The sequence below is a fragment of the Bombina bombina genome, chromosome 2 (assembly GCF_027579735.1).
Source record: "Bombina bombina isolate aBomBom1 chromosome 2, aBomBom1.pri, whole genome shotgun sequence".
In the NCBI taxonomy this organism is placed as follows: domain Eukaryota; kingdom Metazoa; phylum Chordata; class Amphibia; order Anura; family Bombinatoridae; genus Bombina; species Bombina bombina.
The window spans coordinates 602,479,038-602,506,346 of record NC_069500.1 but is presented as its reverse complement, the minus strand read 5'-3'; the positions used below and the strand labels follow the sequence as shown (position 1 = coordinate 602,506,346).

Here is a 27,309-nt window from a genome sequence, read left to right as displayed (position 1 = left end):
ACTGTAAAATTCTAGGAATTCTAAAAGAATGCCAGGAGAATTTATGAGAAGAACACCATGAAATGTAAGTCTTCCAAACTCTTTAATAAATCTTTCTAGAGACAGATTTATGAGCTTGTAACATAGTATTAATCACTGAGTCAGAGAAACCTCTATGACTTAGAACTAAGCGTTCAATTTCCATACCTTCAAATTTAATGATTTGAGATCCTGATGGAAAAACGGACCTTGAGATAGTAGGTCCGGCTGTAACGGAAGTGGCCAAGGCGGGCAACTGGACATCCGAACCAGATCCGCATACCAAAACCTGTGTGGCCATGCTGGAGCCACCAGTAACACAAAAGACTGTTCCATGATGATTTTGGAGATCAGTCTTGGAAGGAGAACTAGAGGCGGGAAGATGTAAGCAGGTTGATAACACCAAGGAAGTGTCAGCGCATCCATTGCTTCCGCCTGAACATCCCTGGACCTGGACAGGTATCTGGGAAGTTTCTTGTTTAGATGAGAGGCCATGAGAACTATCTCTGGAAGCCCCCACATCTGAACAATCTGAGAAAACACATCTGGATGGAGAGACCACTCCCCTGGATGTAAAGTCCCAATTGTCTACGCCTGGGATATGCACCGCAGAGATTAGACAGGAGCTGGATTCCGCCCAGGCAAGTATCCGAGATACTTCTTTCATAGCTTGGGGACTGTGAGTCCCACCCTCATGATTGACATAAGCCACAGTTGTGATATTGTCTGTCTGAACACAAATGAACGGTTCTCTCTTTAGCAGAGGCCAGAACTGAAGAGCCCTGAGAATTGCATGGAGTTCTAAAATATTTATTGGTAATCTCGCCTCTTGAGATTTCCAAACCCCTTGTGCTGTCAGAGATCCCCAAACAGCTCCCCAACCTGAAAGACTCGCATCTCTTGTGATCACAGTCCAGGTTGGGTGAACAAAAGAAGCCCCTTGAACCAAACGATGGTGATCTATCCACCATGTCAGAGAGTGTCGTACATTGGGATTCAAGGATATTAATTGTGATATCTTTGTATAATCCCTGCACCATTGATTCAGCATACAAAGCTGTAGAGGTCTCATGTGAAAACGAGCAAAGGGGATTGCATCCGATGCTGCAGTCATGAGACCTAAAACTTCCATGCACTTGGCCACTGAAGGGAATGACTGAGACTGAAGGAGCCGACATGCTGCGACCAATTTTAAACGTCTCTTGTCTGAGTCATGGACACTGAATCTATCTGGAAGCCTAAAAAAGGTGACCCTTGCCTGAGGAATCAAGAAACTTTTTGGTAAATTGATCCTCCAACCATGTTTCCGAAGAAACAACACTAATTGGTTTGTGTGAGATTCTGCAGTATGTAAAGACTGAGCTAGTACCAAGATATCGTCCAAATAAGGAAACACCGCAATACCCTGTTCTCTGATTACAGATAGTAGGGCACCCAGAACCTTTGAAAAGATTCCTGGAGCTGTTGCTAGGCCAAATGGAAGAGCAACAAATTGGTAGTGCTTGTCTAGAAAAGAGAATCTCAGAAACTGAAAGTGTTCTGGATGAATTGGAATATGAAGGTATGCATCCTGCAAGTCTATTGTGGACATATAATGTCCTTGCTGAACAAAAGGCAGAATAGTCCTTATAGTCACCATCTTGAAAGTTGGTACTCTTACATAACGATTCAAAATTTTTAGATCCAGAACTGGTCTGAACAAATTTTCTTTCTTTGGTACAATGAATAGGTTTGAATAAAACCCCAAACCTTGTTTCTGAGGAGGAACTGGCATGATTACCCCTGAAGACTCCAGGTCTGAAACACACTTCAGAAAAGCCTGAGCTTTTACTGGATTTACAGGGATGCATGAGAGAAAAAATCTTCTCACAGGAGGTCTTACTTTGAATCCTATTCGATACCCTTGAGAGACAATGCTCTGGATCCAATGATTTTGGACAGATTTTATCCAAAAATCCTTGAAAAACCTTAATCTGCCCCCTACCAGCTGAGCTGGAATGAGGGCCGCACCTTCATGCGGACTTAGGGGCGGACTTTGGTTTCCAGAATGGCTTGGATTTATTCCAATTTGAGGAAGGCTTCCAACTGGAAGCAGATTCCTTGGGAGGAGGATTGAGTTTTTGTTCCTTATTCTGATGAAAAGAACGAAAACGGTTAGAAGCCTTAGATTTACCCTTAGGTTTTTTATCCTGAGGCAAAAAAACTCCTTTTCCTCCAGTGATAGTTGAAATAATAGAATCCAACTGAGAACCAAATAAATTATTACCTTGGAAAGAAAGAGATAGTAATCTAGATTTAGATGTCATATCAGCATTCCAAGATTTAAGCCACAAAGCTCTTCTAGCTAATACAGCTAAAGACATGGATCTAACATCAATTTTGATATCAAAAATGGCATCACAAATAAAATGATTAGCATGTTGCAGTAAGCGAACAATGCTAGATATGTCAAAATCCAATTCATGTTGCGCTAAATTTTCCAACCAGAAAGTTGATGCAGCCGCAACATCACCCAAAGAAATAGCAGGTCTGAGAAGATGACCTGAATATAAATAGGCCTTCCTTAGATAAGATTCAAGTTTCCTATCTAAAGGATCCTTAAAGGAAGTACTATCTTCCATAGGAATAGTGGTACGTTTAGCAAGAGTAGAAATAGCCCCATCAACTTTGGGGATCTTTTCCCAAAACTCTATAGATTTTGCTGGTAAAGGATACAATCTCTTAAACTTTGAAGAAGGAATAAAGGAAGTACCTGGCTTATTCCTTTCCTTAGAAATCATATCAGAAATAGCCTCAGGAATGGGAAAAACACCTGGGGAAACCACAGGAGGTTTAAAAACAGCATTTAAACGTTTATTAGACTGAACGTCAATAGGACTGGTTACCTCAATATCCAAAGTAATTAACACTTCTTTTAATAAAGAACGCATATACTCTATTTTAAATAAATAAGTAGATTTGTCAGTGTCAATATCTGAGGAAGGATCTTCTGTTTCAGATAGATCCTCATCACAAGAGGATGAATTATTATGTTGTTGGTCATTTGAAATTTCATCAGCTTAATGAGAAGTTTTAAAAGACCTTTTACGTTTATTAGAAGGTGGAAATGCAGACAAAGCCTTCATAATAGAATCAGAAACAAATTCTTTAAAATGTACAGGTATATCATGCACATTAGAAGTTGAAGGAACTGCAACTGGCAATGTACTATTACTGATAGAAACACTATCTGCATGTAAAAGTTTATCATGACAACTATTACAAATGACATTCGGTGGAATAATTTCTACAATTTTACAACAAATGCACTTAGCTTTGGTAGAACTGATGTCAGGCAGCAATGTTCCAGCAGAAACTTCAGAGGCAGGATCAAATTGGGACATCTTGCTCAATGTAAGAGAAAAAACAACATATAAAGCAAAATTATCTATTTCCTTAAATGACAGTTTTAGGAATGGGAAAAAAATGCAAAAGCATAGGCCTCTTGATAGAAAAGAAAGCAGGAGGCAAACAACAATGGGGTATTGAAATAATGAAGAAAAAAATGACCGGAAATGACACACTTGCGTCACTAATGACGCCGCCATGTGAAAGGTCTCAGTGTCACGTATGACGCCGGAAATGACGAAGTTGTGTCAAAAACGTATTTTTCCGCGCCAAAAATGACGCAATAAAGTCTAACATTTGACGCACCCGCAATTGCAAAAAATAGTCAAATTGAAAAAAGACTAAACCCCAGGTAAGAAATACATTTCTTAAAGTGTTTATATTCCCAAATATGAAGCTGACAGTCTGCAGAAGGAAATACATGAACCTGACTCATGGCAAATATAAGTACAATACATATATTTAGAACTTTATATAATTTGCATAAAGTGCCAAACCATAGCTGAGAGTGTCTTAAGTAATGAAAACATACTTACCAAAAGACACCCATCCACATATAGCAGATAGCCAAACCAGTACTAAAACAGTTATTAGTAGAGGGAATGGTAAATTGAGAGTATATCGTCGATCTGAAAAGGGAGGTAGGAGATGAATCTCTACGACCGATAACAGAGAACCCATGAAAAAGACCCCGTTAGAGAAATCATCGTATTCAATAGGTGATACTCCCTTCACGTCCCTCTGACATTCGCTGTACTCTGAGAGGAATCGGGCTTCAACAATGCTGAGAAGCGCATATTAACGTAGAAATCTTAGCACAAACTTACTTCACCACCTCCACAGGAGGCAAAGTTTGTAAAAACTGAATTGTTGGTGTGGTGAGGGGTGTATTTATAGGCATTTTGAGGTTTGGGAAACTTTGCCCCTCCTGGTAGGATTGTATATCCCATATGTCACTAGCTCATGGACTCTTGCCAATTACATGAAATAAATATTCTATATTTTAACATATTCATTACATCTGTATTCTCCAGTTGAAAATAGCTATAAAATGCCTAATGACCCGGCTGACTTCCGGTGGGCGGAGCTACAGACCAGCAGCATAGTGAAAGAGCTCCTCAGATTGTGCTCCGTTTAAGCCTAAAAAGCTGCCGGTCCCTGCTACCCACATACGCAAACCGCGGGCGCCATCTTGGAGTGCGGCCCACGCTACCCCCGCATTGGAAACGGCTGATACCCGGCTACCAGAGGGAATTCCCTGTTGCTACATATTACCGGAGGGAGTGAGTACAAGCCGCTTGGCTGCACTACTAAGTGCATTTTAGCCCCCCACAAGCAGTGTATAAAAGTAAAAAGTGCAGGACCGGAGGTATTGATATATGAAGGAGAACGTGTAAACCTGACACATGCACACTCAGATGATCTTGCCAAAGGTACACCCCTAAGGATTCATACTTGCTCTAGGGTAATTGGGAACACTTAATTTATCTGGACTGCACAGTCTATAGTAAAATAAGCACCACACAATTATAGGGGCAGAGTTTCAAAGCATCTACTGTAAAGCATATGAACTGTTCACATTGAAGCTTCAAACTTTATTCTGATAAAGAAGCTTACTCCTCACCCAGCTGCAATTTCCCTTTCTCTATTTGCACATATTATGCTGAACATTCACTTTCAAGAAGTTAGGGTGTAACAACAGAATAGAAGAAAAATGGTTGTCTCATGAAGCATTTGTGTTCAGATCACTGGATGGGAGTTTATTCCTTTTGGTTTGCTGATATAGGGGCTGATGCTGCCATCTAGAGGAGACTCACACTCATAACAAGAGAACTTTGTTTATACTGTAAGCAACTTAGTGCAAGGTTTGCATGAAGCTAGATCAATACTTCAAGCCTATATCAAGCTCACTGGCAGACAAAATGACATCCAGGCATAAGCAGTCAGATAAGAAGAGGCCTGCACCGGAGTCACATACTGAATCTCCACCCTCTCCCAAATCCTCACACGTAATTACAACTGACTCCTCTGCTCTCCTCCAGGAACTCAAGTCTTTCTTTCTACCGAAGATGGAGTCCCTTCAGGCTGGGGTTGATACGTTAACCAGCGAAATATGCCAATTCTCTACTAGAATTTCCCACGTGGAGCAGCGTTTATCAGATGTAGAGGATAGACAAAATTCAACCTCCACCTCAGTAAGGCAACTACAGCGCCAAAACCAAATATTGCAAGACAAAGTGGATGATCTTGAAAATCGGAGTCGGAGGAATAATCTCCGAATGGTTGGTGTACCTGAAACAGTGAAGAACAAAGATCTGCTTGAATTCACCGCTTTAACAATCCCTAAGCTGCTGAAAATGAACCCAGATCACCTGCCCCTAGACATGCGAGCCCATCGCATAGGCCCGGATAGAGGCCTTGAGACTTTAAACTCTCGCCCGCAATAAGGGATTTATAAGTGCCTCAACTACCAGGAGAAACTTGCACTGTTGCGAGCTTATAGGGCTCACTCAGGAGATCTGATCTTTGAGGGAAAGAAAATATTCATTTTTCAGGACTTTTCTGCAGAGGTCACCAAACTCCGGAAAGAATTTGCTCCACTGTGCTCCAGCCTTCATAAGGAGGGGAGACAGGCTTCCCTGCTGTACCCTGCTAAATTAAGACTGCAAACACCTGCTGGTCCCAAGTTTTTCAGCTCCCCCAAAGATCTGCAAGAATATCTTGATAAAGATGACCAACAAGATGTACACTGAATATAGAAGATTTCTTTTCTAGCCACAACTTTCTCCAAGCTCTCCATTACATAATGGAGAGATGGGGTGTTGCAACATGTCCCATGGCAGGGAGAGTAACTGGGATTGAACTCCTGAACAGCTCGTATGTGATAAGCCGCTACTCCCAGAAACTATGCTATGGGAACATATACACTCTCCCACTTCTTGGTTCAGGAAGACCAAAGACCAAAGCTATAGATTTTGGGAAACTACTGGTTTGGTTCCTCAGTGTTATTCTGTTTTATGTTTTACATGTATTTTTGAAGGTAACAATTTATGCTTTTTGTCTCCCATGTTTGGCACTAGTCCCCTCCCCGCATAATGGTGGAGAGGTGGCACTTTCTCTCCTCCCAGGTTTTAAAACTGAGCCATACGTGGGGTCCCTAACCTCTAGCACGGCTGGTAAGCTCCCTTTCCCTTGTTTAGAACCTTCTATACCCAGTAGTCAAACTGTAAGGGGGTCGCCACATGACATAATCCTGATGATAAAGAAAGGGAGGGGAGGTGGGCTTGTCATCCCTCTAATGCTCACTATGGTAACACCCTCATACTGTGCCCCCTGTTGTATTTTAATGTCCAAGAGTCCCTGTGTATGTGGCCACTTCAGTCATCCTGGTGGTAGAGCCTGGGAGATGGATCAAAGAGGCTTTAATTCCAACTACAACGCTCCTAGCCAAATAGACCCCCACTCCCCCTTAGCCGCCATAGAGGGATGGGTATGGGGGGCTGCTCATTTCATGTTCCTAGACTATGTTTGCCTAACCATTTCTTTCTTTCTATTTGTTATTATTATGTTTATCCTTAGGGATGTTTATGCTGAGCTCAGCATGGTTTTTGTTAAGTATCTAGCCTGCTACCAAGATATTCTTATGATAAAGCAGGGACTCCATCTTCTTTCTCAGGCTGGTGAGGTCTACTGGTGTCTGGTTAGAATTTGTCTGTCATGTTTATGTGATCTGTCCTCAATATCTGTACTGTGTGATGCACTAATGCTTTTGTGTCTCTGCCTTCGGCAACAGATGTTCCTCCACTCTGGGGGGCCCCCGCACCATGCAATCCTTGACATGTGGAAACCTTGTGGTTTGACTTCCCGACTCTATCCCACCCGGCTGATTCGTGAGTACAACTCCCTGGCACATATTGATGATACGCTCTCCCCATACCACACTTTTCCCTATACCTCAAGGTACCCATATTTTATCTTACTGATCCGCCTGCTCCACAAGCCGCCCCTTAGAATAGCAAGGCTAGGTGGAACATTCCATATTTTCTTTAGAGGATGGCGCAGCGTTATAATGTAGTATCCTGGAATGTTGGGGGTATCACCTCTCCAGCTAAAAGAAGCAAAATACTCCACTACCTCAACTCAATTCATGCAGACATTGCACTGTTGCAGGAGACTCATTTGACACAGGAAGAGCATGACAAGCTGAAGGTTAGATGGGTGGGCCAAGTTATAAATACGCCAATGACGGGCAGAAAGAAGGGGGTGGCGATCCTGGTCAGGAAAGGGTTACCAATAGCTTTTACAGACACACATATAGATGTGCAGGGAAGGTATATCATCACTAACTTACATATATCTTCCAAGACCTATATACTTTGTAGTGTCTATGGGCCGAACAATCTCTCTCCCCACTTCTGGTCCCAGATACAATCACTCCTAACTAAACGTAATGGCTCTCAAATCCTCATGGAAGGGGACTTTAACATGGCCCAACTATCCCCACTTGATAGATTTTTAAATCCCTCACACTCCTCCAACATAAAACCGGGCTCTCAGAGACAGAAAAATGAATCCAAAATTACTTTAAGACTTAAGGAGGGTTTGGGATTGGTCGATTTATGGAGATTGCGTAATCCGGAGGTTAGAGACTACACCTGCATGTCTAAATCACACCACACACTGTCCAGGATTGACTATTTCCTCACGTCTCCTGGCCTCACCCCTATTATACCCTCAACTAGAATACAACCCATCACCATATCAGATCATGCCCCTATCACATTGACGCTAGATTTTACCCCCTCTGGAAACCTACACAAAACATGGAGGTTTCCTTCCCATCTTTACAACAATGTAGATTTCCGCCAAAACTTACTCTCATACTGGATAGACTACAACGCAGATAACGCCCAACACCACGACAACCCAGATCTCTTTTGGCACGCCTCAAAGGCTGTGCTAAGGGGGAGAATTACAGCATACACTTCGCATCATAAGAAACAGGCTAAGAGGCTCACTGATCAAATGCTAAGAAATCTCACAGATGCATATAATACATATCTGCAACATCCGACAAACCAATCGAGGCAACACTATTACAACTTAAAGCAAGAGAGAGACACCCATATCCAAATGGTGGATAATATACACACACTACATAGGCAGGGGAGATTCTACAGGTATGGGAATAAGGCGGGGAAAATAATGGCAAACATGGTCAAAGTGGTCACCCCTAGATCTAACATTCCAGCAATCATCACAGATAAGGGGCTTTGCAGTGACACCCCAACGATAATGAAAGAGTTTGTGTCATACTACACTAAATTATACACTAAACAAGATATATCAGAGCATAATAAGCAATCATTCTGGCGCAATGTCAATATCCCCACCATGACACAGGAACAATTGGCTACGCTTAATGCCCCTATCCAAACACAAGAAATCGTGAATACCATACGAAGCATCAAACTAGGGAAAGCGGCGGGACCCTATGGTCTCCCCGCAGAGTATTATAAAATCCTATGCCCTGAGAAAGCGCCAACCTTGGCGAGGCTTTTTTCTGATTATTTAGCAGGGAGGTCTGTACCGGACTCTAGATTTACTGATGCTAACATATGCGTCATTCCCAAACCGGATAGGGATTCGACTCTGCCGTCCTCTTATAGGCCGATTTCTTTATTAAATGGGGACTATAAGTTAATGACCAAAATTCTCGCAAATCGGCTGGCAGAAGTTCTGCCACTGCTGGTCCACTCAGACCAGACGGGTTTTGTCACAGATCTTCAGTTATCAATTTACGCAAAGCACTGGCAGTCATTGCGCACTACCATCAAGCCCGAAATAACCGGACAGACGCCCCATTACAGGATCCCTGTTTCCTCTCTGTCGACGCCGAGAAGGCGTTCGATAGGGTGGAGTGGGATCATCTATACACTACTCTTATAAACTTCGGTATCACAGGCCACTTCTTAGACGCTATACGTAGACTATATGATTCACCCTCGGCATCCATCATTATCAATGGTGGTCTTTCCCCCTCCTTTAGGCTAGAAAGGGGCAAAAGGCAAGGTTGCCCACTGTCCCCACTCCTATTCGACCTTGCCATTGAGCCACTGGCATGCTATATCCGGCAACATTGCGCTGGCCTTAGACTTCACGCACAGTGTTTACATATCTCACTGTTCGCTGATGACCTCTTGCTATATATTAGTAATCCTGATCTTAATGCTCCTCAAATACTGGAGATGACAAAATTTGGTACCTTTACTGGATACAAAATAAATGAGGACAAATCTGAGGTCACTTGGCTTCAAAACCAGAGAGGCACCTCCCTACAGGACACGAGTCTTAAAGTCACAGATGGGTCCTTTAAGTACCTCGGGATTCACTTACATGTGGACCCCACACGTATTTACCACCTCAATATCCCAAAAGTCATACTCTGTTCACAGGACACCATCCAAGGTTGGAGGGGTCTTCCCCTCTTCCTTCATGGTAGAATCCATTTATTGAAAATGGTAATACTACCGAAAATCTTGTACCCCTTGCAAATACTTCCTCTTCTGCTTCACAACAGGGACATACAGGTTATCTCTTCTACTTTTGCCTCCTTTGTGTGGAATCAAAAAAAGCATAGGATCAACACAACCAGACTATCTATGCCACTGGAGGCGGGGAGACTTAGGTTCCCGAACATACAGTGGTACAATTGGGCAACGTTAACTAAGCTAGTTCTTGGCTGGTTGGCCGGATCTGAATACTTTAGCCACGCTGTGGAAGTGGACTGTGCGTCACCGCTGAACTTAGCCTATCTCCCACACTCTACCTTGCCTGCCTTGCCCCATCACATCTCTCAGAACATACTGTTTAGAGACCCGTTGAGGGCATGGCACAAGCTATGTCGATTCTGGAACAGAGATCATAAAGTGACCAAATACCTGCCCATACAGGGAAACCCTAGGTTCATACCTGGCTTCACCACTAGGGCCTTTCAGAGATGGAAGGCCTCTGGCCTGACTTCTATTGCGCAGTTCATTAATCCTAGCACGCTTCAGATTCTCCACTTCTGGGAGCTAAGAGAAACCTTTGCTATCCCTGCTGATACCATGTTCGCATATTTTCAGTGTAGGCACTTTGTCAGGGCTCTCATTTCAGATAATCAGCTTCCTAAAGTAAGCTCTGGCGTGGATAGACTAGTCCGCATGACGAAACAGGGATCACACTCCATAACCCGCATATACAACGAAATCACAAGTCACTTAGAACAGTCTGTCCTTCAAACAATACACAACAAATGGCAGGGGACAAGAGACATACAGATTACGGCACAAGAGATCGTAGATAGCTTTCAGAGAGTAAGGGCAGCTACCCTTTCAGCTTATTCAAGAGAGGCACACACTAAATTAATACATCAGGCATATATCCTCCCTAAACTAAGACTCAAGTGGGTCCCTCAGGCAGTAGACAAGTGTAACAAGTGCTCCCTTACATCACCTGATCTCATACATTTGATATGGGACTGCCCCAAACTAAAAAGACTGTGGGGCAAAATTAGGTTTTGGCTCCAGAGGGTACTCCAGCAAGAGATAGCTTTAACTCCCTCCATCTTTATTTTCCTGACTGATCTGGGGATTACACCTCAACATCAGAAATTTCTGAACTCTGTGATTCTGCTCTCTAGGAGACTAATCATGCAGTATTGGGTAAAGGATAAGGCCCCGCCCTTCAAGAAACTGTTGGGGGCGATACGCACTCAGGCCTTGTTGGAGCAGGCGGACGTACAGGGAGATCTTGATAAAAGAATAAAATCTTACATTCACAAATGGGAACCATATTTATTGTACATCTCTCCACAAGTAAGACATAGGATACTTTATCCCTTTCGCAATTCAACGTTTATCCTGGAGGAAAACTTGAGAGGGAAATGGTGTCTCTCTCGGTCACTACCCCCCACCCCTCCCCTCTGCCAACCTGACCACACACGCCTGGTTCCATAGTAGACCATATCTCCCTTTGATAAATGTGCCGGGGAGTTCTGTCCCCCCCCCCCCCAAACCCTACCCCCCCCCTGGAGTGGAGGGATTCGATTCGATAGGACTGTTTAGGCCATACACTTACTGTTTTATGGTTTGTATTAGTTGTTTGATGTTTTATAAAAAAAAAGGAAAAGAACCAGATTAGCATCTCAGTGTGGAGATATCCTACTTGGGGAAGGCTCTCTCCCTCAGATTGTGGGGGAGGAGGGTTGTTGAATTCCCCTTCTGTATCTTACATATGTAAATTCTGATGTATTACATACTGTGATTTCCATATTGTGATGAGTCTGGATTATAAATAAAGTTTAAAAAAAAAAAAAATGCCTATTGACCCACTTGTCATTTTTCAGGACAATTAACCATTTTGATATTGCATATTAATCATTAATCACGTGTCTGTGTCATATTATTTAGGTGTAAAACTGATCATGTGTATTTACTTATTCAGGTACACATACACATACTGTGTATATATATATATATATATATATATATATTATTCATCAGTATTGATATGTAGCTATTAACTAGTGTTGCTTGTCAATATATAATTGCTTATGGTAAAGTTTTTGTATTTTAACAAAATAATTAATGTTTAGTTACTTTTATATTCACGGTCCACAACATAGCTGCATGATTCCTATTATAATATTATTATAAATATCCAGTAAGTCCCTTAGTCTATAAACATTAGTGGGATTTAAGCATAGTTTATGGTCAAATAGAGACACTAACTTGTTTTTCAAAACATATTTACAAAATACATATTTATCTATTATAGCTTAGTGACAAGTGCCATCTTCCGGGAGAAAAAACTTAGGGATCATTAACAAAAATGTGAATAAATCCGTAATTAGTGTTAGCCAATCATTTATGTGATCCTAACCTTATCGGTTGGGGTGGAGTTAAGAGCTTTCCTTAAAATACACACTCCCACACAAAAGGGGGGAACAAGCAGGGGCCACACAGGGCATGCACAATGACCACACCCTGTCCAGAGGAGATGGGAGGCTAAGCTGACCAAACAAACTAGTCAGGATAATACAATATCGAAGTATGAAACAAACCCACATGAAACAGTTTTGTTAATATGTGTTTTTTACATTTATATTTGAAGTTTCCTTATTTTAATCAGGTAAGTTAGTAATTTCTCATTGTCCTTTTATTGTCACAATTGTTTTGTTAAGTAATTCCTGTAAATCTGGTCTTGTCCGTCTTCAATAACACTGAATCAATCAGGAAGCTGGTAATATCATTAACAAATGGTTTGTCATGATTATTAGCTTACCTGATTCTTTTAATAACTATTGTTTCTGTTTCTCTATTATACACGCAAGCTACTGCAAGTAAAATAATTTAGTGACTGTTTTCATAAGTTCTGATAATTATTAAATAGTTGTAATGATGTATGTTTATTGATGTTCTTTATTCAAATAATGCTTATTATTTCCAATAATTATTTTAATAAACTATGAATCTGTTAAAAAGAAACAATCTGGGGGGGGGGGTGTCTAGGCGGCGGCATTGATAGGTCGCAATATTTGTGGCTCCTAGTGTGATCTCCTTAATCCGCCGGTTATCGAAAGTGATCTGCAGCATCTATTTACCCAGCTTTCGCTAGGTTATGACACACAGATCTGAACGATACTAAATTCGGCAGAATTTATTATTATGATTTATGATTGCCAGGCCCCGATCTGGACTGTTCAGACCTCAGGTGGCGGCCATAACACAAGGCTTCAACACCCCGTGGAGCGGGGTATACAGTCAATCTTAGACTGCTATCACCATCTCTAAGGGGGAACCATTTATTGCAATTAAAGGGCTATCTGCAAAGATAATCTCACCGAAGAGGATCCATCTGAGCCATATAACGCAAATGGAGGCTCTAGATCGATGGGAAACTAAGATGAACCAGCTTATACAAGGCCACTTCCAGAGCTTAGAGAAGGAGCTGTGCAGTTATCTGTGGTTTACACCCACTTTAGAGAATTGATCGGCGGCCCGTTGACGGCTACCCAGAAAGCAGCTCAAGTTTTTTTCCCCCCCAGAACCAGCATGGCAAGTAATGAGATTACCCTCTCAACTAATTCTGTGAACCTGGTCTCTGAAAGAACCCTACTCACCCTTGAGCATTCCACGGAGGTCCTTGAAACCCTAATAGACATGATCTGCAATGCAGAGCCCTCTACCTCTCAAGTGAACATCATGCCTGGTCGAAGAGAAGGTATCATGACTCTTTCAGGCGTGACAGAAGACTGTACCTTTTTACGTGATGTCCGTCCGATAGATGGAACTGTAACAGAGAAGCAGAAAAGTTCCTTTTTCCTTAACTTACTGGGAACTACAGATCCGGAGATCATGTGCCTAAACTCCGGGATTGTCATTCCTTATCAATCGTTAACTTCAGCTGATGTTGGGGTTAAACTAGGAGAACTATATCCTGTCTCTGAGATACAGATTCAAGTGAAAACAAATCACTGATTCCCTGGAGCCGGCAACTTTTTCAATCAGGGCACATTATCCCAATTAGCATCTCCAGCTCTGAATGCCATGGAGTGGGCTGAGAGAGACATGAGAACCAGGACCTCTCCACATTAATGCACATAAGGATATTTTATTGGTCATCAAGGTAACTACTTACGAAGTCCTTCTCTGCTATAATGAGCTCTAAAGAAATAGGAGCGAACTGTTGTATTTATTCAGTGATATCCCAACTCAACTAAAGTTTATTCATAGACTGTTATATTCATGAAGAGTTTTAGTCTGAGATATCATTAATGGCTAGAAACTGTCTATACACCTCAACCACTGAATGTAATTTACATGTATGTCTTAAATCTCTTAGTTATAACAGTACTACATATCATATTTGGTTTATATGTTTCACAGCTAAGCTCCTATAAACATATATATATAATACCTCTGTTCACTGTGTATGCTAAGTTATTGCGATTAAGGGTTGTCAATGCTATATTTCACTATACAACCTCCTTTATGATGTACTCATATCCTGCAGACTCCATAACATTTAAGTTAGGTTGGAATTGGGTTCATATAGTTGGCTAATAAGTGAGACACAATATAGTTATTCTATTAGCTACTTGCTTTATTTTTTACAAAGGTTATTTTCATGTGGGCAGAGTTCCACTTTTGTTTCCAGAAGCGGTAACCCAGTTACCTCGCAAGAACTGTAGTGAAATTAAAGTCCTAACTTCATAGAATAGCAAAGTCTAGACTATCAGTCATAAACTCTTGTGCACAATATTTATATACACAAGTGGTGTATATTATTTAACCCTTTAAGGACACAGCTTTCAGTTTGCTCAATTGTTTTATGACGGAAAAATTCCGTCATATGTCCTTAAGAGGTTAAGTAAGCTAAACTTGATCATTATATATTATTTCACTTAGTATACCTATTTTTTCCTACTGTAGGGTGGTGTAATTACTCATTATATGCTGCTGATGTGCTATCCGTGGCCGGGGTGGCACATCCTTAGTCTTGCACCTAGAGATAATCAATATTACAAGCTATAGGAAACCACTTATTGTTAAGAGTACCTAACACATTGGGTTCTTTAATATTCTAATCCTCTGAAGTTTGAATTTATAGCTCAGGATTTATAGTAGAAATATATCTTACCATACTGATGTAAGCAACTGTTTACCAGGGAGAATCCATCCTACACCTGCTAATCTATACTATTATACCCTTTGGAGTCACTATATCACAACACCTACTATAATTATACTATAATTAGGCCAGTAAAGGTGGTTCCCCCACCAACATATTTGTCAGCTTTATCCAGATGGTCCTGAATACGTGCTGATCATTGTTTAGCAGTCCCTAATTCCTTTTTCTTCAATCTATCTAGACCAAAAGTGATCATAACATTTTATAAGCTACTTCATTTACCAAAGTCTAACGCCTAGATTTGGAGTTCTGCGTTAGGCTTAAAAAGCAGCGTTAAGGGGTCCTAACGCTGCTTTTTAATGCCCGCTGGTATTACGAGTCAGGCAGGAAAGGGTCTACCGCTCACTTTTCTTCCGCGACTCGAGGCTACCGCAAATCCCCTTACGTCAATTGCGTATCCTATCTTTTCTATGTGATTTGCCTAACGCCGGTATTACAAGTCTTGGAAGAAGTGAGCGGTAGACCCTCTACCGCCAAGACTCCAACCGCTAAAAAAAGTCAGTAGTTAAGAGTTTTATGGGCTAACGCCGGAACATGAAGCTCTTAACCACAGTGCTATAAAGTACACTAACACCCATAAACTACCTATGAACCCTAAACCGAGGCCCCCCCACATCTCAAACCCTATAATAATTTTTTTTAACCCCTAATGTACCGACTGGACATTGCCACCACCTACATTATCCCTATGAACCCCTAATCTGCTGCCCCTAACATTGCCGACACCTATATTATATTTATTACCCCCTAATCTGCCCCCCCCCCACCTTGCCGCCACCTACCTACACTTACGGACCCCTAATCTGCCGACCAGACATCGCCGCCACTATAATAAATGTATTAACCCCTAAACCGCCGCACTCCCGCCTTGCAAACACTATAATAAATTGTATTAAGCCCTAATCTGCCCTCCCTAACATCGCCACCACCTACCTACAATTATTAACCCCTAATCTCCCGCCTCCAATGTCGCCGCTACTATAATAAAGTTATTAACTCCTAAACCTAAGTCTAACCCTAACCCCCCTAAGTTAAATATAATTTAAATACATCTAAATAAATTTACTATAATTAAATAAATTATTCCTATTTAAAACTAAATACCTATAAAATAAACCCTAAAATAGCTACAATATAACTAATAATTACATTGTAGCTATTTTAGGATTTATATTTATTTTACAGGCAACTTTGTATTTATTTTAACTAGGTACAATAGCTATTAAATAGTTAATAACTATTTAATAGCTACCTAGTTAAAATAATTACAAAATTACCTGTAAAATAAATCCTAACCTAAGTTACAAATACACCTAACACTACACTATCAATAAATTAATTAAATAAATTACCTACAATTATCTAAACTAAAATACAATTAAATAAACTAATCTATAATACAAAAAAACAAACACTAAATTTCAAAAAATAAAAAAATCTTACAAGAATTTTAATCTGATTACACCTAATCTAAACCCCCTAATAAAATAAAAAAAGCCCCCCAAATTAATAAAATGCCCTACCCTATACTAAATTACAAAGTAATCAGCTCTTTTACCAGCCCTTAAAAGGGCTTTTTGTGGGTCATTGCCCCAAAGTAATCAGCTCTTTTACCTGTAAAAAAAAAATACAACCCCTCCAACATTACAACCCACCACCCCTACTCTAAAACCCACCCAATCCCCCCTTAAAAAAACCTAACACTACCCCCCGCTCCGGGTGTCCTCTTCTGTCCCATCGGTGGCCGGCTGGCTGAAGATGACTCAAGGTAGGGTGATCTTCAGGGGGGTAGTGTTAGGTTTTATTAAGGGGGGATCGGGTAGATTTTAGAGTAGGAGTGTGTGGGTGGTGGGTTGTAATGTTGAGGGGGTTTTATTTATTTTTTTACAGGTAAAAGAGCTGATTACTTTGGGGCAATGCCCAGCAAAAAGCCCTTTTAAGGGCTGGTAAAAGAGCCGATTACTTTGTAATTTAGTATAGGGTAGGGAATTTTATTATTTTGGAGGGCTTTTTTATTTTATTAGGGGGATTAGATTAGGTGTAATTAGATTAAAATTCTTGTAATATTTTTTGATTTTTTGTAATTTAGTGTTTGTTTTTTTGTATTATAGTTTAGTTTATTTAATTGTATTTTAGTTTTGATAATTTAAGGTAATTTATTTAATTAATGTATTGATAGTGTAGTGTTAGGTGTATTTGTAACTTAGGTTAGGATTTATTTTACAGGTAATTTTGTAATTATTTTAACTATGTAGCTATTAAATAGTTATTAACTATTTAATAGCTATTGTACCTAGTTACAATAAATACAAAGTTGCCTGTAAAATAAATATAAATCCTAAAATAGCTACAGTGTAACTATTAGTTATATTGTAGCTATATTAGGGTTTATTTTATAGATAAGTATTTAGTTTTAAATAGGATTAATTTATTTAATGATAGTAATTTTAGTTTGTTTTATTTAAATTATATTTAACTTACGGGGGTGTTAGGGTTAGACTTTAGGGGTTAATAACTTTATTATAGTAGCGGCGACGTTGGGGGTGGGAGATTAGGGGTTAATAATTGTAGGTAGGTGGCGGCGATGTTAGGGAGGGCAGATTAGGGGTTAATACAATTTATTATAGTGTTTGCGAGGCGGGAGTGCGGCGGTTTAGGGGTTAATACATTATAGTGGTGGCGAGGTCCGGTCGGCAGATTAGGGGTTAATAAGTGTAGGTAGGTGGCAGCGACGTTGGGGGTGGCAGATTAGGGGTTCATAGGGATAATGTAGGTTGTAGCGGTGTCCGGAGTGGCAGATTAGGGGTTAATAATAAAATGCAGGTGTCAGCGATAGCGGGGGCGGTAGATTAGGGGTTAATAAGTGTAAGGTTAGGGGTGTTTAGACTCAGGGTTCATGTTAGGGTGTTAGGTGCACACTTAGAAAGTGTTTCCCCATAGGAAACAATGGGGCTGCGTTAGGCGCTGAACGCTGCTTTTTTGCAGGTGTTAGGTTTTTTTTCAGCCAGCTCAGCCCCATTGTTTCCTATGGGGATATCGTGCACGAGCACATTTTTCCATCTTACCGCTACCGTAGGCAACACTGGTATTGAGGGTTGAAGTGGTGCTAAATTATGCTCAACACTCCCTTTTCTGAGCCTAACGCAGCCACTCAGACAACTCTAAATATCAGCGTTGTCTTAAGGGTGCGCTGGAAAAAAAAGCAGCGTTAGCACCGCGGGTCTTTACCGACAAAACTCTAAATCTAAGCATAAATGTGTTACTAGCTAGCTGCTAGTAGTGCAATGCTTTTCTTTCAGCAAAGGATAAGATAATGAAGCAAATTTGATAAAATAAGTAAATTGGAAAGTTGTTTAAAATTGAATGTTCTGTCCAAATCACGAAAAAAAATTTGGGGGGTTTTCTGTCCTTTTAAGATCTCAGACAACACAGGATATGGCTTAAAGATATATTCTAATATTCCCCCATATCTGTGTTTAGCTTGGACATATGTTCTCAATATACAATTGCAATTTGTTAACTCTTTGGGAGCTAGCTATATACAGTTTACAGTGTATAGCATATTTTTTGCCAATAATACTAAGCCTTACCAGTTGCAGTTTTTGGAATTTTCAATTCAAGATATTTAAATAAGTAAATTAGATTGAGATTATCCTTACATATTTATATTATCCTCATCCTGGGCTTTTTGCTTGACACTTATCTCCATACTATGCTATGCTGGTTTTTATTTTCTTTTTTGTTACTCAATTGCTGAACTATGTTAGAAGTTTGGGTCAATATGTTTATCAGTATCTCTGCCTTACTTGTTATGTTATGTTCATTTTAAGATTATCTAAAAAAGTAATTTCTGACTGATTGACCCTCTACTAGTTTTATTCTATTCTTTGGATCCATAAGTGTCCCTTGTTGTAATTTTTGTTGCCTATTATCCCCCTATTCTTCATTAAGTTACTTTGTGTGTGGTTCAAGAGAGGCCATTACTCTTCAAAGGGGACACATTTGTAATGCTTAGCTCCATGGTTTCCCTAGGGGATACTTTAAAGATATCATATATTAAAAAATCAAGTGAAGATTTTTCTATGTAATTCTGTTTGTAGTGGGCTAGTTTAACTACTCACTTATGCAAGCTGAATGTCTAACTTTAACCTGTACTACAAATATGTTTTCCACTACATAAGTTTCAAATGTTGATACAATTTGTAAACTATGTACTGTATTGCTATAACCTCACCAATAAACATCACTTATAAAAAAATAATAAAAAAAAATAAAAAAAGAATATTTTTTTTAAAAATGATTGTAATTTGTAATGTGTCTTTGTGCTTCTAGCTGATTTACATTAGCACATTTTAAATGTCAATGTATGAAACCAGATTATATAATCTTTACCTATTACTTAACCTTTATGTACAGTAATTCTTTTAGGGCAAAAACATGTTTTAAATACCTAGTGATCAGCTTTTTAATATTTCATGCTAATGGTTCCTTAACTAAACTTACAAAACCAACTAATACATGAAATAAATATATGTAGTAGTACATTGTGTTTCTTTTAATGCAAATACAAGTTTTATTTCAGATGGGTTATTTATTTAGGAAATGTCAATGAAGTATTTATTCTTAGGGACAACATGTCAGGATATTATCAAGTCTGAATTTGCTGGCCTAAAGAAAAATAGTCAAAATAAATCAAATCTCTACATAAAATAAAGTTGCAGTTGGCTAAACTAACTGATTAGAAATTACACCTTTATAGAGTCCCATGTATCTAATAAAAAAATGGACTGAATTAGTATTTGTTTTTATGTTTATACTAAATACAATTTGTAACAAATTCCAGTTTGTCTCATGTTGACTTTTGTTGTGTCTTAGATAAGACAAATAAGTTAATATTGTAATGGTTGGTATTACATTTTAATTGCTTCTCCATTTTTTTCTTTAATCAGCTGTGATTGTGACATTTTACAGCCGTATGAATCATATGATAAATTGTACAGCATTCATATATAATTTTATACAGAAATGCAAGAAAGGTAAAAATGTGTCAAAAATAAAATGTTATGCTAAAAACCTATACAAATTTCACTTCTCAAATTCCCATACATTTTCATAAAAATTACAATATGGTATTTTTCATCCTTAAAATAAAATATAAATTGCTTTTTTCTTAGATCAGTTAATATAACCACTCCCCACACACATACTGCCAAAGTTGTGCTGTAGGTAAGTATATGACCAGTGGTGCTTCTCTGAGTGCTGAAGTCACCTCTTCCCTTCGGCCTATCTAGTTTCTAGGCCCTCCACCATCACAGCCTTTCCAAGGGAACCCTATGGCTAGTGTGACATTGGGTTCTCTTTGGAGCAACTGTGTCTTATGCATAACCAAATGAAAGGTAAACCTCATACTTTGAATGGATCCTTTAAAACAGATTCCTGGGACTATGGTAACATTGAACTAAAAAGATCAGCTGCAAATAAACCTGAGAAACAAAGTAAAGTTCCTATCATAGGAGTTAATAGTATAAATCTCTATGCAAGTCTGGAAATTATGTACGCTATAGGATTATGAGAGGACATTGGTCATAAGGGGACATTGAATGCTTAGATTTGCTTAAATGTTTCCTTCTTATCACTAACTGGAATAGGATCAATATATCTCTCAAGAAGATTGATTAAACAAATTAGACTGCAAGGTAGAAAAAGTGGGCTTGGAAAGAAGAGAAAACTAGGATCTTCATTAAAAAAAAATATAAAAAAATCCATTATGCAGCAATATCTTACAAAGCAATTGTTTTTGTTTTTCATCCTTAAAATTGTGACTGTTGCCTACCCTACAATTCAACACTTAGCAATGAGAATATTCTATCTCAGCAGAAGATGTGTAACAGCTTATATTTCATACTATATTTTTTTCACCGTCAATTCTGATTAGAAATAACTGCTCAATGTTCATGATTATTTGCAAAAATGTATTTCTCAATAATAAAAGGGCCAAGTATCTGAACTTATTTTTATTGGTTACATACCAGTAAACAAATACTTCAAACTCTATAGAAAGCCAAAATACTAATCAACTTATCTGCAAGAAAACAGGAAATTATCTGCAGACAAATCTGCTATTACTATATCTTGGCCCACTTATAATTGGATCCCCATTGCCTTGAAGAACCCCCCTTTCCTGAAGTGGACGGAACAGAAACAGGCCCACCCACATAGACTCAAATATAAGCGAACATCCTAACAAACTCCCCCATGACTAGTTTGATGTCCAATGGGAAAGACAAAGGAAAAATCTAATAAGTTAAAAAGGGGGTTCAATGGGGATCCAATTATAAGTGGGAAAATATATATAAATTGCAGTTTTATCTGCAGATAATTTCCTGTTATTTAGGCCCCTTAATTGGATCACCATTGGCTTGTAGAGATCCCAAAGCAGTAAACAATGGGTGGGACAAAATACAGAAATACAAAAATATATGCTGCAAAAAGTGTACAAGATTAAGAAAAACGGAGGTCAAAACACTTATTCCAAATTTAGCAGAAGAGGACTGAAGAATGTCCAACTTGTAATGAGTCAACTTGACAAATCTCAGATACCGAGGCTTTAGCCTGCAAAGCCGAGGATGTGGATACTGCTCTAGTTGAGAGAGCCTTAATGCCATCAGGAGCAACAACTTGTTGAAGCTTGTATGCTGTTATGATGCACTTGACAATCCATACAGCAATAGTCTTCTTCACTGGAGCACAACCTTTCCTTTTTCCAAAAGGAATAATTAACAAACAAGATGTTTTCTAAAAGTCCTTAATTCTTTCCAAGTACATACTTAAAAGGATATTGTACACTAGATTTTTCTTTGCATAAATGTTTTGTAGATTATACATTTATATAGTCCATCTGCTAGTATTTTTATAAAAATGTATAGTTTTGCTTATTTTTTTAAGAACATTGTGCTGATTTTCAGACTCCTAACCAAGCCCTACATTCTCAGATGTATACATGTGTTTACAGACTCCTGCAGGCTCCGGTTTATGTTATCTGTCTTTTCATATGCAAGGAGGGGGAGGGATTGTCTGCGCTTTTTTTTTTTACCAAGACCCTTTCAGTGGTTGTCCCAGACTACCTCATCAACAGCGCTAAACTGGGAGCTTCAAAGTAAGTTTTTAAAAGGTTTAATACTAGATTTTGAAATCCACCTCTGTGCATATTCTTCTTTATAGTAGTATCTATTACATGCAGTTATATGAAAACTGGAGTATGCTGTCCCTGTAATAGGCTTTCTGTCTGTACAGAAGGTGGGAAGGACAATCTATAGATTCTTGTGAAAACCTGACACTACTTTAAGAAGAATCTCTGGTACTGTATGAAGGACTTCCTTGTCTTGGTGAAAAACTGTATAAGGTGAATATGCTGAGAGAGCTTGAAGTTCAGAAACTGGTCTGGCCAAAGAGACAGCAAGAAGAAAAAAAAAAGTTTTCAAAAGTAAGATATCACAAATTAACAGACTGTAATGATTCAAAAGTGGCAGAAATCAAAACAGATTAAACCAGAGGTTTTATAAATAAAAAGTCCAAGCAAATCTTCCATAGCCCATTTAACCTCAGTAATTACAGAGATTGCTGAAACTTGAACTTTTAAGGTTGATAAACTTTTGGCATCCATGAAAAAACAAAACTCCAAAACTGGAGCATAAAGTTTATAAGGCTTTTTGAAAGCCCTAACTTCTGAAAGCATCCATACCCTGAAGGAAAGAGATTGATGATCCACATGAAATACTGGCCCTTGACAAAAATATCCAGAAGAATTGGAATTTTTTTTGGAGGAAGAGGAGGTGGAATGCGCCATAATTACTGAGCTCATAAATCCAAAAACGTAATGAAGAGACTGGTAATCATTATACGTACGCTTCTGCAATATATAAGGCCTCAACCAAGATGGTGACACCCATAGAGACACAGCAATGACATAATCAGTTCTTTACTTGCATGCTGACTTCACTGAGCCATGCAATCTATAGTGTTTCTGTGCAAGAAAAGGTGCCAAAAACAAACTGGAACCAGCAAATAAAAAGGCATTACAGACACAGGACACATCTTCAAATGCCTTAGGCCATGGCAAAAGCAGAATCTTGCAGGCCTAAAAAGGAACAACTCTCACTGCAAAGAAACTCCACCTGCACAGTAAAATAAACTGGTGAGGGAAGGAGCCAGCTTCCTATCCATACCTATAAAGAAAAATAGTAATGAGGAATCTGTTAGGGGTTTGCTTATATTTGGGCCTGTTTCTATCTCGCCCCTTCAGGGAAGGGGGTTCTTCAAGGCAATGGGGATCCAATTAAGGGACCAATATAGGAATATGAGAAGAGGCACTCACAGATAATGATCAAATGTTCACAGTCCTATAAAACACAAGAAGAGGCGACTTATAGTGTAAAACAGTATAAAATATAACGGAATACGTGGCTTGCGACAAGTACAGACTCACAATTTGTTATGGCACATAAAGTGCTGGAAGGACAGACCGAGGCTTCAGAGCTGCTCAGCAGACTCGCTCCTGCTACAGGAATCAAAGACCAGCTCAGGGAACGTCAGCCGCTACATTAGCAGCAGAGGGTGAAGTCCGGACCATAGTGAAGCCCCCCAGGGGATCACTGCACACCGGACGGTGAAATAAGCAGCCAGACCACGCTTGATAACTCAGATGGGCTGAACATGCACTGCAAAGTCTCTTGAAGCAAGGCTCCAAGCAGAGCGAGGGTCAGATTAAAAAAACTAATTAAAACAAGCTTAAAATGTAACAACAACGCGTTTCTCTGCAAACATGCCGTTTCATCAGGCTGATAATTTATGATGACCTTGCTCTGATGTATAAAAAGATAAACCAATCACAGTGGATAATGGGCACCCTCCCTTAGAGGCTAATCCCATTATAAGTTAACACTAATCGACAAGAAATACGAAATATCAAATACATTTTGGCTAGATGTATTATTGCTAAATATGCTATATGTTATACTGTTTTACACTATGAGGCACCTCTTCTTGTGTCTTCTAGGACTATGAACATTTGATCGTTACCTGGGAGTGCTGCCTGACTGTTCGCCATTTTTTCACTTGTGTAAAAGAATGAGCATGGAGCAGCATCAAAACACAAGAGACTAAAGCAGACTGTTGCTACTTGCACACAAGCTCTGCCTCCTAATGTCTGCAGTGCTGGCCCTAAAGTAACAGAACAGAAAAGCAATCACAGCTGTTTGGGAAAACATTCAATAAAATCCTAACAATAGGTTGCTGATGCAGAAAAAAACGAAACTTTTTACTCTATCATGCATTCCAATAATAAGAAACAAAACAACCTGACAGTATGCCCAGGATTAATGAACTAAATCATCTGAGAATTGCAGGATACATCATGGCACACATTGCAAGAAAAAGATCTTTGCCATAACATAATTGACACACACCTTTCCTGCTCCTGTAACAAACGTACCCGGAAAGAAGACCTTGCCTCATAAACATAAGACAATGAAACCTTTTGCAACAAAATACAGGTATGCTCACCTATTGGAAAGACCTGCAAGTTGGGTCCAAAACTGGCCACAAGCAACCCTGAGTGTGATCAAGGGATGCTGAAACCTTGCAGCAGCAGTTAACTGTACATACAAGTGTTATTGCTATGTCTGTCGGTGCACACTAACTTCCTACTGAGCAGGAGTATACTGTATATGAACAATCACACACAACATGCAAAAACCATTTTTTTAACATACTTTCCAAATAACCCGTTTCACTTTATTGTCTTTACAGTTTTGAAAAGAAATACTGAATTTCTGATCTTGCTATAAAATAATTAGATTTTTTAGAGGTGATGTGGCCAAAGCAATTATATTCGGTTTGCCCAGTTGTGGTACATTAGCAAAAAGTAACAAAAAAAAAAAGCTATACTGTGAGCAATAAACGCAACAATACTGATTTTTGTGGAATATCCAACCTTATGTTTAGATGCAGTCTGTCATCCCTGATAGTCTCACAATGTTTTGATGTGTCTATAGATTTGACAAATTAGTTTTCTTCTTAAAAAAATAAAAATAAATAACAAAATATCATGCCCATACTTGCTTTCTACCAGCACTCAGACCTGCCTAAAGAAAAAAATAATTTATATAATGTATTACCTAAGTCCAGTTAGTTAGTTTTTTGTTGGCTGCAAAGAGAAGTATTTTATTGAAAATATGTTATAAAAGGAAGGGGCACAGTGCTGTGTAAGAGGAAGTTCCAGCCTAACCTCTAGGGCTATTTCATTGCAAGGCAGTGCTACTTCCACTTGAAAAAAAAACACAAAAAAAAAACAATGGGTGACCAGCTCCCTTTTGTCCCCTTCCCTATACCCTTTGCAAGTAAGGTAACACTATTCCCAAGTCAATAAATAACTAAGAGCTACACACAAAGCATTAGCTTAAAGAGATGTAACATGGTTGATGAGTCGTTTTCTTTATCTTCTGCTAAAAAATGCTTGAAGTAACTGTTAAAAAAATAAATAAATTAAAACCCATCAAAAATGTCCCACACTTGAATAGATATTTCCATTAGTAAAAGTGAGAAGCACATGATTTACATTGTAACCATGGCAACTATTGCACCATCAGTTATGTGTACATGAAGTTTTCTTTGTTAGTGACCTAGTGAAGATGTCAGCCATTTTCTGTATGAAGCAGCAAACCTGGACTGCTCGGAGCTTCTGCAGTTGGATAAAATGAAATTGATGAACCTGAGCTCTGATTCGTAAGTAAAGGGATCTTGCATAGGAGCACGTTTCAGACGTTTTGTCTCTTGAGTATAACCATGCTTGCTGGGATCGTTCACCCCATCTACATCCATAGCATTAAAGGCACAGTCAGGGAAGCTGGATTCTGAATGCAGACCGTTTCCTGGGGCTTCACTGCTGTCTGAGCTCATGGCTTGTTGGTTTGGTGAATGAGACTTTTCACTGTGCAAATGATGAATCAAATTGAATATCTGGCGTCTTCAAAAGGATTATGGGGAAAAAAACAACAATAGTTTAAAAGTTATTAGTGGTTTAGCATGCATGCCCAAAGAACACATTTTATTTATTCTGCAATATAGTATACACACAAAAAGCTTGTCAGTGTTTTGCTTTAACTAAATAGAATGTGCTTTAAAATCTCACATTTTTAGTACTATAAACAAAAAATTAAACCATACTTACTGAAAGTTACATATAGAATTATCCATCTCAAGTCCATATGGATTAATCCATCTCAAGTCCATATGGATTAATCCATCTCAAGTCCATATGGATTAATCCATCTCAAGTCGTCCAACCTAGGTTGCTTGACCATTTTTAATTTTCCTAATTTTTTATTTTTTTTTGAGGAATTACCTCTATGTATTGGTATTGCAAAACCACCTGTTTTTAAATTTTATTTATTTTACTTGGTTTAACCATGGTGGCCATCTATGTGTCATGGCACATAAAAGATTTTAGTTATACAAATGTTTATGGAAACCTCAATATATCAGCTCAGGATGGTTCTAGCTCATTGAAACAAAAACTTAAGTCTAGAGCACATTACGAGGTACAATATATATACATATATATATATATATATATATATATATATATATATACATACACACATATATATATATATATATATATATATATATATATATATACACATATATACATATACATATATACACACATTTTGCACATTCGTGTTTCTTAGATTTAGAACTTTAGTCCTAATATAATGATCAAGATCGCAGAAAGTTCCACTTTAAGGGTCAATTTATAATAGGAAGGGTTCGAGTCTCTGTCTTAAATTTTTAGGGGGTAAGTATAGTGTGAATGCAGAACATTTCAGATTTGAGACTTCTATTATTATTTTTTTTCTTATGGGGCGAGAAATTGCATTTTTCTCTGGTGCGCGACCAGATCAGATATAATGGTAGTTTGAAATTCCACTGGTTAAAGAGGTAAGGCTAGCAGTAATCTGGGGAAAAGCCTACTTATTCATGTGTTTTGAGAAATGAACATATGTAATATAAGCATAACAAATAATAAAAATGAACAGTATTTTATAGTAATTATGTTTATGATTATTGTGTTGGTACTGGCATAAACATGACGTTAGGGCAGGAAGA

General features: G+C 38.8%; 1 protein-coding gene across 3 annotated transcripts in view; it reads right to left on the bottom strand.

The window, feature by feature from the left end:
- Window positions 1–27,309, bottom strand: part of PTAR1 (protein prenyltransferase alpha subunit repeat containing 1) — a 211,915-nt gene that overhangs the window by 7,357 nt on the left and 177,249 nt on the right. Inside the window, exon 7 of one of the 3 annotated variants that reach the window (XM_053702517.1) lies at window positions 25,821–26,164. In XM_053702517.1, the coding sequence (XP_053558492.1) occupies window positions 25,821–26,164 (344 nt within the window). Of the gene's footprint in view, window positions 1–19,685; window positions 26,165–27,309 lie in introns of those variants that run through there. The other 2 variants (XM_053702516.1, XM_053702518.1) reach the window with 2 other exon arrangements.